The sequence below is a fragment of the Ursus americanus genome, chromosome 2, assembly GCF_024610735.1.
Source record: "Ursus americanus isolate L20-20 chromosome 2, mUrsAme1.1.p, whole genome shotgun sequence".
Lineage (NCBI taxonomy): Eukaryota > Metazoa > Chordata > Mammalia > Carnivora > Ursidae > Ursus > Ursus americanus.
The window spans coordinates 38,366,775-38,379,413 of record NC_142128.1 but is presented as its reverse complement, the minus strand read 5'-3'; the positions used below and the strand labels follow the sequence as shown (position 1 = coordinate 38,379,413).

Below are 12,639 nucleotides of genomic sequence, written 5' to 3'. Positions count from 1 at the left end.
AGCAAAGAAGAAAGGGACTATCAGCAGTGATGCCATGGGACTGTTTTCTGCCTTATAAATTTGATTTTATAGCCCAAATTTCCGCTCGTGAACACTTGTCAGTTTCGTAAGCAGCGAAGTTGCGTCGGTCGGTGTTTGCGCAGAGCCCAGCTCCGGATCCGAACGACGCGCTGGAGCCCAGCCCCGCAGCTGCTGCGGGCGTGACCTTGGCCAGCTCGGGCCCCCGCGGGCCTCAGTTTCCCCTGCGGGCGCCGGGGATGACAGCTCACCCCCTCTCCCACCCGGCCCCGCCCCGCGGCCCCGGGATTGGCTCGCGCGGGCCGCCCCCCCTCCGAGGCGGGGCCGGGCCGCTCCTGCCCGCCGGGCCCCAACCCGGAAATGCGGCTCGGGGGCGCCGGCGAGGCCGTCCGAGCCGCGGCGGAGCGACGGTGGGCGCGGCCAATGGGCGCGGGCGGTGGCGGCGGCGGGGCAGCGGAAGTCCCGCCCGGCGTCGCGCGGGGGCGGGGCGGCGCCGGGGGCGGCGGGCGGCGGGGCGGGCGCAGGATGAGGGCGGCCATTGCTGGGGCTCAGCCGCGGGGAGGAGGACGCTGAGGAGGCGCCGAGCCGCGCAGCGCTGCGGGGGAGGCGCCCGTGCGGACGCGGGGCCCATGGCCAGGACCACCAGTCAGCTGGTGAGTGCGCGCCGGCCGCCCGGGCGCGCCGGTCCGTCACCCAGCCAAGCGCGGCGGCGGCCGCCGGGGCCCGGCGAGGCGGGGCGGCCCCGCGTCTCCAGGGTCGGGCGGTGCCTCACCTGCTGCCGGGCGGCCGGGCCCGGGACCGCGGGCTTGGTGAGGGCGCCTCTCGGCCGCGGCGGGGAGCCCGGGCTCCGGGCGGCGGGCGCCTGCCCGGCGGGGGCGCTGACAGACGCGCGGAGGGCGGGGGAGGCCGGGGAGGTGTCACTGGCCTGTCGCGGTGGAAGTGCTCGGAAAGTTTGTTTTCGGCGCGCCGCGGCCTGGAGCTGAGAGCCTCCGGGGTTACCTTTCTTTCCGTCTGCGGAGGAACCGCCCTGGGCTTTCACCTGGAACGGGGTCCCAGTGCCTCTGCCGCAGAGAAGCGGGAGGGACGAGTTCTTGCTTAGAGCACCTGATGCTCCAGGCTCCCCCCAAATTCATGGTTAGGGTGGGATCTGGTAGGCTCCTTTCCCGGCCCAGCGGAGCGGCGTCGGGTGCTTTTCCTGCCTTGGGGCTTTTCTCCAGTACTGGCATCAAGTGTGAGAAGCCCCTGGGAGAGTGATCGTGACAGTCTGGAGAGATTGCAGAGGAAAAGAAGAAGGAAGAGCACTTGTTGGGTGAAATGTTTTGCTTACAAGTATCCTTAGTGTTTCCATGTTGTTGTTGTTGTTTTCTGTTGCTAAAAGTATCCTTGGTGTTTTGATGTTTTTCCTGTGTTTGAGTTCTGGAGTCGCGGAGGTGGTTTTGGGATTTATACCTTGGGCGCAACCGTGAAAGTGGGTGATGGAAGAATGTCAACACAGCTTGCAAAATTTGGTTCAGAAGGCAAATCAAAATCACTTAAGTGAATGAAGATCCAGGAAACTTACCTGACTCCTTGTTTTTCAGCATACAACTTTGTGGTAGCGGTTCTTAATCCTTTTGGGGAGTCTTGAACCCCTTTGAGAATCTGGTGGAAGGTATAAATCCTCTCCTGAGAAAAACACTGAGTTACACCGCGTTTTGTAATTACTTTAACAGGTTTTTGAACCTTCTGCAGCTCATCCGTGAACTTCAGGCTAAGAATACTGTAGAGATGGGTGACGGTCCAGAGTCTAAAAGGAGGACCTGTTCAGTTGAGAAAATGGTGAAAGGCGAAGAGGCTGTCTTTGACTGTTGCGACATGTGACTGTACCCTGGGGTGTCTGGGCTAACAGGCAAAAACACGAATTGGGCTCCTTGGCGAGTCTCAGTGGATGCCGGGGGTGAGGACAACCATGGAAGGGTATAAAACGAACTTTCATAGAGCGGTGCTGTTGCAGTGCAAGGTGTGTACTTTGTTGGCGGTTATGGCAAGAGGCAAAGAGCACATTTCCTCGTGGTCTTGGTTCCACACGATAGGCATTGGACATCTGGAGTATTCTTTGCGTAAGTCATGTTTTTTAGTACGAAATGCTAGAATCCGGTGAGAGAAAATGAATCGCACTATAAAGGAGAGACCTCCCTGTCTGGAAGTGAGAGGAACAAGGGTTTTGTGTCTTCAGCTAGATTCCCTCCCTCCCCATGTGAGGATTTGCCATATTTCCCCTCAGGAATGGCGGAGGTGCCCCCAGTATTGGCTGTTCAGCAAAGGATAGATAGATTTGCATGGTTCAAGTAGGTTTGCATCTAGATTTTTAAGGTGGCATTGTGTGGAGAAGCCCCTGTCCCAATTATTACATTTTCCCTTTTCTCTGAGTGTGTGCAGCCAACAGGGGGAGCAGTACAAATGAAGTCTGAAAATGGCCTAGTCCACTTTCATTCTCAGGTGGGCCAGAGGCTGGAGGAACCATTTCTTGAGCACTTACTTTAGAAGCAGGCACTTTTCCAGGTAGTTCACCCCTTGTTGCTTGATTTCTGTTGACAGTGCTGTGTGAGGTTGAGTGTGCTTCCCATTTTACAGGTGTGGAAACTGGGATGCAGGGACGTTAAGTAAGTGGTTGGTAAACAGTGCAGTGCGAATCCACGTCTGAGTGGTGGCAGGGGCCTGGGTGCTGCTTTGCCTGCTCACGTGGGGAGCACCCTGAGGGAGGGTCTGCTGGGTGGCTCATTGGGACCCTTGGCTTGAGGAAGTCCTTGGTGCTGCTGCCTAGAACGTCTTCCCTGAGGGTTGTGCCTGAATGTCCAGACTATGCCGCGCTGGAGGCAGGAAGGACATCTTCACATGGAAGGACAGCACGCTTATTTATTTCTTCGGGCAGATGGTTGAACTCTGTGACCCCTGGAGCCTCTTTCAGCCTCACGCTGTCAGAAAGCAGCTGTTTGGAAAGAGGCTCTGCTTCATCTGTATTTGAGGGCTGATATTCTGAATGGGTGAGGCTTGGAATCCTCCCTTTGGGAAACAAGAACTGTGTAGAGACTTGGTTAAAGGTAAAATGGGAGCTCAGGCAGGGAGGGGCTCTCTGCATACTCTATGTAGGGTGGCTCTAGCTTTTGCAAAGGTGGCTGCATCTGTGCGGGAAGGTGTCTGGGAAAGTGGGGAGCATGGAAAGAGGTGGGTTCTGATTTCCACACTCCTTTTTGGGCCCCTCCTCCTCAGAGTCTTATGGGATGTGATGTATTTCTGGCCCTGTGACACCCCTACAGCATTTGGGAGCTGGCAGGGTAAGGTCCCTGTACTAAGAGGTGGAAGTGGAGGTTTGTGCAGTTCTCTGACAGCGTTTGTGGGAAGGAGTGCAGAGCAGCCTGTGTAGCTGTGGGGCCTACAGAGAGGCTGGGCAGGCCTTCAGAGCGGGTCTTGGCCTCTGGGCTGCCTTCAGCACAGCTTGGAGGATGAAGAAAAGGTGGTTTCTGGGCCTGTCATCCTTTTCACTCTATCCCTCGTCCCCTGAGCACCCTGATGTGAGGTTTGGGCGCACGTAGACAAGGGTGTGATGAATGGGGAATTGCTGCAGAAACGGGGTAAGAGACTCAGTCCCCTGAGTTGATGGAGTATGGAGAACCTTCCCTGGCACTATACTTTGTCCCTCCCTAAGGAGTGTCTTCGAGGGAAATGGACTTTGCTGGAACCCCACATGCTGCTGAGGAACACTTGATGCAGAAACGACTCCCTCAGCAGGTGCGAGGGCTTGGGCGATGTGTGCAAGTTCTGTCCCTGCCCTTTGGATGACAGGAGTGCAGTTGTTTTGAAGGCAGGTTCAAAGAGCAAATCATGGGGTGGGGGGGGGAGGTGGCGCTGGTGTGGAAACCAGGTTTTGGATATGTACCATCCAGGCCTATTCAGCAGTGCCACCTTCTTTAGCTGGCTCGCATTTGTTACCAGACCCTTTAAAAAATTGTTTGAATATTGAGAACCAGTGGTGTATCCAGGCTCTAGCTGAATCAACAGGCAGAGTGCATTTTCTTCAAGAGTAATGGGGAATACGTTCTCATGATAGTGTCTTAGAGGAGAAAGGCCCTTTTGGGTTCATGATGGTTCTTGGTCTGTTTTCAGTGCTTGACTGGTTGCATTTATGTAGCTGCACAAAATCTGTTTCCATTCTCTTAGTGTAGGAAATTTTCCTAATTTTAACTGATATTTTTACTCCCAAGAAATTCCAATGAATGTCTTCAGAGAGGTAGTTTGTTATAAAGGATCTACGTTTGTGGCTTTCAGATTCCTCATCAGGGCAACTGATTGAGGTCTCTGCTTAAATAGTTGGATTGCATATAGGCCCCCAGAAGGAGAGCTGACTGTACTGCAAGGTCTGTGTGTGGAAAAGATGGGACATGCCCTACGTTAGCAGCCCCTGCTTGGTGCACAGCTCATGGAAGAACAAACAAGCATGGTTTTCATTTGGAGTGTTGCCCGGGGGCCTGATGAAGGTGGGCACGTAGTTCCTGGTGGCCTAGTGACCTGCTCTGTCCCACAGACAGGATTGGGGGCCCTGTGTACCAGCCACTGTGCTTTGAATCAGCTTGCAGCCTTCAGGGAAGTGAAGTATTTAAAGACGTGGTGTGAAGGTATGTCCGGATGTCAAGAAGGTTCGTCCTGGAGGTCTGTGTCTTTTGCATGTTTGTGGAGCTGGTGGTGGGTCTGCCCACGTTGGAGAAGGCTGATGAGAGGCCGCGTGCAGACGGCTGCGTGTGTGCATCTCGGCAGTATTTCAGTCAGAATTCATCTGGCTGAGAGCTTAGCTGTTACAGTGAATTCATTGTTAAAGTCTCATTCTTCAACCTGTTTTTCTCTTTTGGAATTAATTGTACTGCAGTGGGAGTTGTATCTCAAAGCGACAGCTGTATATCGGTTGCTGTCAGAGAAGGCTGATAAGGTTTGCAGGGAAGCTTGAAGTCTTACAGAAATTTTTGTTATGTGCTTTGACCTGCAGTGGTCACCTGTGAAGAAAGGGGCTTGGAGTTAACTTTTTTGCTGTCCCTCCCTGTTTCTGAGAGATGGAAACACAGGGCCTACCCCCCCCCCCCCCCGCCCCGGGAGACCTTGCTCTTGAACCCAGTGTGAAGCAGGTGCGTGGACTCAGTTGTGGCCTGGCTGTGGATGCTACTGTGCAGTGAAGGAAGTGATTCCATCCGGAGGGGCAGCCACACTGTGCACTTGCCTTGCCACTCACTCTCCCTGGTGGGCCTCAAAACACGGCCTGCTTTTTTCCCCGTTCCCCCTTTCCTGGTCATCGAGAAGTGAGCACTTGCTGGGAGGGTGCCCCAATAACAGCATTCCTGGGACTGTCCCCTGCCTCTCATGGCCTGTCACTTTGCTCCTTCTCAATGAGGGTCTCTTCTCAGATGCCCCTGCCGTGTTTTCTCTCTTCCCGGCCTATACAGGATAGTGTCCAGGATGTTCTGGGCTGCCAGGTTCTCCTCTTCAGGCTCTTCTTCCTCTTTGCCTGAAGAAATTCCCCTCAGCGGAAACTACTCCCTGGTGGCTGTGAAGCTGTTTCTGACCCATCAGATTCTGTGTAAACCCCCCCCCGCCCCGCCGCCGGCTTTGGTCTGCAACAGGTTTTGTTACAGAGTCAGCTCTGAATCAGGTTCTGCGCTTGGTTATATCCTTGTCTTTTCTAAACCGTGAATCTCTAGATGGCTTCTCTTCCTCTTTTTCATGCTTTCTCTTCATGGTTCTCATAGCTGGGCTTCCTGTGGTGTATTTGTCACATACCTGTTTGTCTTACCATTTTTGCTTTTTGTTAACAAGAATATGTCTGAATCCTATCTGATTGCCTTGCATTTAGAGCTGTATATACTTGAGGGGGGGACGGTTTCATCATAAACTCACCTGTTTCATGCCCAATATGAAAGCATTCCAAACCAGGAAGGAGTCACATGGTTAAAAACATGGATTTGGGTCCCACTCTTTCATCATCTAAGGAAATACAATTTAAGAAGGTGGTATCTGTTTTTTCTATATGTGTATTGTATCACTTACTTGACCCTCGAAAGGCTGTATTTCAAAGGTATTGGTTTCTTTTTGTACTACAGCTCTTCCTGGCAGGTTTTGGCGACCAAGTGTTAAATCTGAATGAGCAAACTGTTAGTGTCAAGCATATAGTGTTCGAGCTGAGGCTTTTCATGTTGGCACTGCCGCCGTGGTGGGAGAGGCCTGCCGTGGACCACTGTCCTCACGTCGCCAGACCTGAGTCCCAAACCTGTAGAAGAGCCAACGTTGGTGATGTGGACTCTGCACAAGAGGCAGCTACTTTCCCATCAGGAGGACAGTTTTCTTTTTTTTTAAAGACTTTATTTATTCATTTGACAGAGAGAGAGACAGCCAGCGAGAGAGGGAATACAAGCAGGGGGAGTGGGAGAGGAAGAAGCAGGCTCCTAGCGGGGGAGCCTGATGTGGGGCTCCCATAACGCCAGGATCACGCCCTGAGCGGAAGGCAGACGCTTAACGACTGCACCACCCAGGTGTCCCTAGGAGGACAGTTTTCTTAAAAGATCCCTCACTGAGGATGAGGATCACCCTAATAGCCTCTCTGACCAGAAGCCAAGCGGCTATTCCCATATGATGGAGGAGCCTTAGGGGAAATGGCAGAGCTCTCTCTGCTGCTTTTGCAGGGTCAGTGAGGGCTCTCCCCAGGCCTCGACTTTGCTCTCCTTTCTAAGTATCCCGTCCTAAAAGGGGCATGTGCTGTATGGTTGGGTGCAGCCCCATCAGTGCCACAGCTGTGGCTCCCAGTGAATGTAGCGCCAGGTTGTGTGGCTGATGGTCCTGGGGGGTGTCCAAGCAGCCCACCTAGACTTAGAGGTTCCCTCCGTGGACATGTGCGCATCTCACTCACCATGTTCAGTGAGTACTCAGTGAGCCACCAACCTACGAGGAGGGCAGAGGTGATGGGAACGTTACACCCGGTATGTGCCAACACTGGCCACTAAGCAGTGCTGCATGGATTCCCTCTTTGGGAAATGATGGGACCAGCCCATTCTTTGGGAAAATTGCCCAGACACTGACTCTGCTCAGCTGTGTTCTTAGGAAGGTCTGATGTGGAGAGTCACAGCAGCCAGACCCTGGGGGGCAGGTAAGGTCGCAAGCTAACTTACTTAGAAAGCTAGGAAGCTTGATAACTGCTCATTTCCGGGCTCTTGTCATTATTAACTGGCTTCCTTCCTTGAGGGTGAGCACTGAGCTGTTCTGCATTCTTTCCTCTTGGAGTGGCCCTTGACTTAGGCTGGACAGGAGGCTGAGAGAATAATCTGTTCCCTCAGTGCGTGATCTCTGAAGCTCCGTGTTTACTGCCCTCTTTTTCCATTGTTAACTCGTTTTTTCTTCATGCAATTTGGCATTTTTCTTTCATGGGGTTTTTTCATTGGTCAAAATTATAGTCTTCTACTGATTGTATGTATGTAGCTGGTTATTATCAGATATACAGCTTCAAAAATGTCTAAATATAGATTTTATTTGTGAATGCATTTTATTCTCATTCCTAAAAAAAGAAAACAAAGCTCATAATCTAAATGCCTTTTTTTTTTTTTTTAAATCTTAGAAAACTCTCCTGCCCAGAAGCTGCTGACGCTGTGTTTTGTATCTCTGGGGTAGAAGGGGGTGAGGATGGGCTGGTGATGGAGAAGAGACATGGACAGAACCAGGGCTGCACACTCAAGCCTGAAGGAATCTTTGTGTGAAAAAGATGACAGCTTAGTGGGTGGGGGACAGCCAGCATGTGCTCCCACCCCTGTGAGCCCCATCAACCACAGCCCTACCCCAGGGGGCTGAAGGGAAACAGTGCCCCAAGGAGAAGGCATTGCCCTGCCAGCCTTCGTGGGGCTGCTCCAGAGAGGAGTGCATTAGAACCTGGGCCAGGTGCACTGAGCAGGGAGGGACTTTCCTGGAGGGCAGCCCAGAGGGCAGGGGAGCAGGGCCGCAGCCAAGTGTGGAGGAAGTTTTAGGAAGGGAGCACCATTTCTAGTGCTGGGAAACCTCTGCTTCCAAAAACAGAAGGCTTTTGGACGATGCAAGCTGAAGAAGGTGGTGGTATTAGGAAATGTATTCTAAACTTTTTTCTGCTAGTTTTTTTTCTCTTTCAAGTGTGTTACTTTCCTTCGGTAGCCCTACCTACATTTTTCAGATTAGTGTTGAGGCACTGACCCTGAGTCAAGTTTTTAAACCATGGGGTGTTTTCAGATCCTTTTCTTGAAGCTACCAAAGTAGCCTCCAAACAAACTTATTTTTAAAATAAACTTGGGCTGGGACATCTGGGTGGCTCAGTCTCTTCGGCTCAGGTCATGATCCCAAGGTCCTGGGATCGAGTCTTGCATCGGGCCCCTTGCTCAGGGGGGAGCCTACCACTCTCCCTGCTTGTGCTCTCTCTCTCTGACAAATAATCTTTTTTAAAAAAAGATTTTATTTATTTATTTGGGAGAGACCCGTCACCCCACTTCCCCTGATGTTAATATCTATGTGGCCACGCCACATCTGTCAAAACTAAGGAATGAGCGTGGGTGCCAGGTTCTGAACTGAATGCAGCCCTGGTTGGGGCTCTCTCAGTTTCCCCCCAGGGCCCCGTCTGGCAGCCATACTCAGTTATCCTCACGTCTCCTTGGTCTCCTTGGTCTCCTTTGGTGGAGGACACGCTCTCAGTCTTTCCTTGCTTTTCACGAAGAGTACTGGTCAGGGTATTTTGTAGACTGCCCCTCAATTTGGGTTTGTTGGATGTTTTTTGGTGATGACACTGGGGTTATGGGCTCAGTAAACATCCCACAGAGGTGGAGTGCCCCTAGTGCATCCTCTCCGGTGTCCACGTGACTGATCACTGGTGAGGTGAAACAGGATTAGTTCTTATTGATCGGAATTAGGCCTGTGGCCCTGCTCTGCTCTCTGATACTGGTTGTTTTGTTATAGGATGACCCCCCTGTTTCTGTTTCGGAAGGGACCTTCACACTCACCCACTTGGATCCTCCCGAGTTCCAGATGAGGATACTTGGGACCTGGAGGGCTTCTGACTTAAGGACTGGGTCACAGCTGGAATGAGGTCCAGGTGCCTGCCTGTTCTGGCTGCTTTCTGCTAGCATGGACACTCCCAGGACACCACGGGGACCGAGATGTCCCCAGGTGTAGAGTGAACCCAAACTCCCTGATAGAACTGGTTTCTAATCAGGACCAGGCCCGTGTTTCTCTGGAGTATTTGCAGCTAGTGATTCAGTGGGCATTTGCCACAGTCTGCTCAGGTCCTCTGTGCCCAGTCCCTTTCTGCTTTCTTTGCAGGCAGGGGGCTGGAGTATGTCAGCTGGCCTTTGTGAAAGTAGGTGGTTGGCTTTGATTTGTTCTCTTTTAGCTTTTTTCCTTTCTGGTGAAGCTACAGTTGTTCCTTGTCCGAAGACCTTTGTCTTGAGTCACAGATGAACCTGTGGGCTGTTACTTGGGGCTTTTAGATTGAACCCTGAGCAGAGTTTGGAGTTTTTTCTAGGCTGGAAGTCAGAAGATAAGCATCTCAAGAAAATCGTGAATTTGGTTTATTTTCCCTCCCATCTACATATTTCCCTCTCCAACCTCTTTTCCATATAACCCCAGCACCTATGGGACTGTTACGAAGAAAGAACAGGGATGGGTGTAAGGAGAGAGCACTCTGGATAAAATGATGGTGGTGGCTCCTGGCAAGGGGCAGATCGGCCTCGGGGCACGGACCTGCCTGAAAGCTAAGAGAAGGCCAAATACAGACGAACCTGCTTGCCCACCCTTTCTGCCTTCATCCTCCTTTTCTGTCTCTAAATTGGTTGTTGGGAGGAGGTGTGGATGAATGTCATGCTAGACAAAATAGATTTTTCTCTGCACACTGGTGGTGCTGCGAAGTTCTGCTGTGGGAGTTAGCCATTAACACTGGGACAGAGCCGTTCTGTGTCTCAGTTGGCTGTTATTGTTCCCAGTAAGAAACTCTTTATTCAAAATGTGCAGATACTGAGCCCAGGAAGGGAGAGCAGCTGCTTATGGTGCCTTTTCTCAGGTATCAGGAGAGCTGGCATCTGCAGTTAGAAGTTGCTGTCTCTCTTCTGCTGTTGCAAACCACGCAAGTGTTTGCTGTTGGAGGGGTGTTCCTGCCAGATGACATTTATTCATGTGGCCAGTGGCATTCTGGGAGCTGGTTTGTGCTTTGTTTTTTTCCTATTTCAAGGAGTGAGAACTTTCAGGGGATTAAAAATCAAAAGTCTGACCACATTAATCTGGCATTTTCCTTACAGGATAATCTGTTAGGGTTACTAGAACAGTTATCCATATCACTGTGATTATAGGTTTATGTGTGGGAAACACTGATGGAAGATAAACAAAACCAGGACATTTTAAGGAACTGTGGGAAGTTCTCATAGGTCCCTTTACTGCTCTCAAGAATCTTGCACCGTGCCAGGGGAGATGTTGATCACTTGTGGGTACATGAGCCGTGGGGCAGCAAGGACAGAGTGCAGCGCTGTCCACAATGAGGTTGAAGGACACAGGAGGAGGAGAGGGCGCAGTTAGTCATTATCAGGGAGGGGAAGGTAATCGGGGCAGCTGTAGCAGTCACGTGTGTGGGAAGCACCTGAGGGGCTCCAGCCCTGCAGAGAACACCAGAGGAGAGGGAGGGAGTTGGGGAGGGGAGGGGAGGGAATGGTAGGGCTGGAACCCCGGAAGAAGGTTCTTATTTCTGATGTGCTTTAAATTTTAACTTTTGGCTTTTGCAGGCCATGGGAGTTTCCCTTAAGGAGCTGGGGTCGGAAGCTGGGGAGTGGGAAAGAGGAGGCCCCCAGAGTTTGGCTCCCCTGGGTAGGACAGGAAACAGCTCAGCATCTGCTGGCCTTAGTGCTTCACGAGGTAACCTTTTGATTCAAGTTAGGTATCACTCAGATTTCCAGACTAGATTGTGGGGAAAACGTTTGCTGAATGAATTTAATTCCCAGTGAGAGCTTCATGTTTAAGTGGTATAATTAATGTGGTTTTAGATTAGAATCCCAGTCCTCCTTGGTTTGTCAACTTTAATGTGTTAAATTATTAATTTTAGCAAAACAGAAGGCAAGAGTGTGTTGTTATTGTTTTCTGACTAGTAATAGATTTTATTTAGTAAAGCTGTTAGTGCATATTCATTCTAGATTTTTTCCAAGGTTCTTTGGCTGTGAAATGAAATTTGAAGTATATGGATTAATTGTCTTTGAAATGTTGCTGTTTTTCTGGTATAGCTCTGGGATGACAGACTTGAAAAGCAGAACTAAGATTTCCACTCTGGGCCCCCACTGGTACTTAATGATTTCTGCTCTACTCAGAGGATCTGTGTCTGAAGGATACTGGCTTATTCATCTCATTAGCAAGTACTCTCATCACACATCATGAGTCCTTGTTGAGTGAGTGAGCTGGTGAATGTGGAAGTTCAAAAGGTCTGTTGGTCCCAAGTGATATCACCAGTGTCCGTGGAGAACTTAGTGGCCCCTTTGGTGGGTGGGCCACTCAGAAGGCCTCTCCAGGCCCCCACCTGCTGGGAGCTTCTGTGCTGGCCCTGTTGACCCTGCCCAGGTCGGACTTTGTCCATGGCAGCTAACAAGGTTAATAGTTACAGGGAGCCCACTGGAAGATGTTTTTCACCCAGTGGCCCATCAGTCGTCATTGTTTCCTTTCTGTCTTCTTTTTTTTTTTTTTTTTTGAACTAAATTGGGACCCCTGTTGGACCTGACACGGTTTTGTCTCCTGCTGTTTTCACTTAACATTTTTGTTTGAGCTTTTCTGTAACCCTGCGCTGCAGCGAGCGTAGTTCTCTCTGGGTGAACTGCGAGCCCCTCTTGTCCTGTTGGTGTACGTTTATGTAGGCTGTTTTCAGTTGTTAGGAATTTCCTAATGAATGGTTTTGGGGTTTTTTTTAAGATTTTTTTTTCTTTTTTTTTCTTTCTTCTTCTTCTTCTTCTTCTTTTTTTTTTTTTTGTAATCTCTACATCCAACTTGGGGCTCGAACTCACAATCCCGAGATCAGGAGTTACACGCTCCACTGATGGAACCAGCCAGGCTCCCCTTAATGAATGTTTTTGTAATGTAAATTTTAGTCTGAATTTCTGACTTTTTGGTCTAGATTCTGTGCAGATGAATTTGCCAGGGCGGAGGGTGTGAGCCTAAGGTGTGATATGGTAGTGATTACTAAATGCAGCCCACAAAGAGCCTGCCAGGTTAGGGCCCCACTTCTTCATTACCTGGCTGATACGGAATATCAGCATCTGAGATTCCCCTTACTAACCGGGGTGGAGTTTGAATGTGGCTTCCCTGCTGGGTGTGGGACTATGGCCAAGGATCTGCCTTGTGCGTCAGTGTCCCCATCTATAAAAAAAGGGGGGGGGGATGCTGAGTGTTCTTTTGAGGACTAACCATGATAATATATATAAAATGCTGAGAGGAGTGTGTAGCAAACAGTAAGCAGTTAATAAATGTTAATTATTTTTAGAAGTAGAGAAAAAAATGGTATTTCCTTAATTTTATCTTCAGCAATGGTATTTAAAGTTGTATCTATAAGGGGTGTTATATAATTATATGGAG

General features: G+C 50.5%; 1 protein-coding gene across 2 annotated transcripts in view; it reads left to right on the top strand.

Moving 5' to 3' along the window:
• Positions 1-513: 513 nt before the first annotated feature.
• The window catches only part of PDPK1 (3-phosphoinositide dependent protein kinase 1), a 73,812-nt gene continuing 61,686 nt past the window's right edge, over positions 514-12,639 (top strand). Inside the window, exon 1 of one of the 2 annotated variants that reach the window (XM_045784719.2) lies at positions 514-671. In XM_045784719.2, the coding sequence (XP_045640675.1) occupies positions 648-671 (24 nt within the window). In that variant the 5' untranslated portion in view covers positions 514-647. Of the gene's footprint in view, positions 672-929; positions 3,787-12,639 lie in introns of those variants that run through there. The other variant, XM_087853372.1, reaches the window with a different exon arrangement.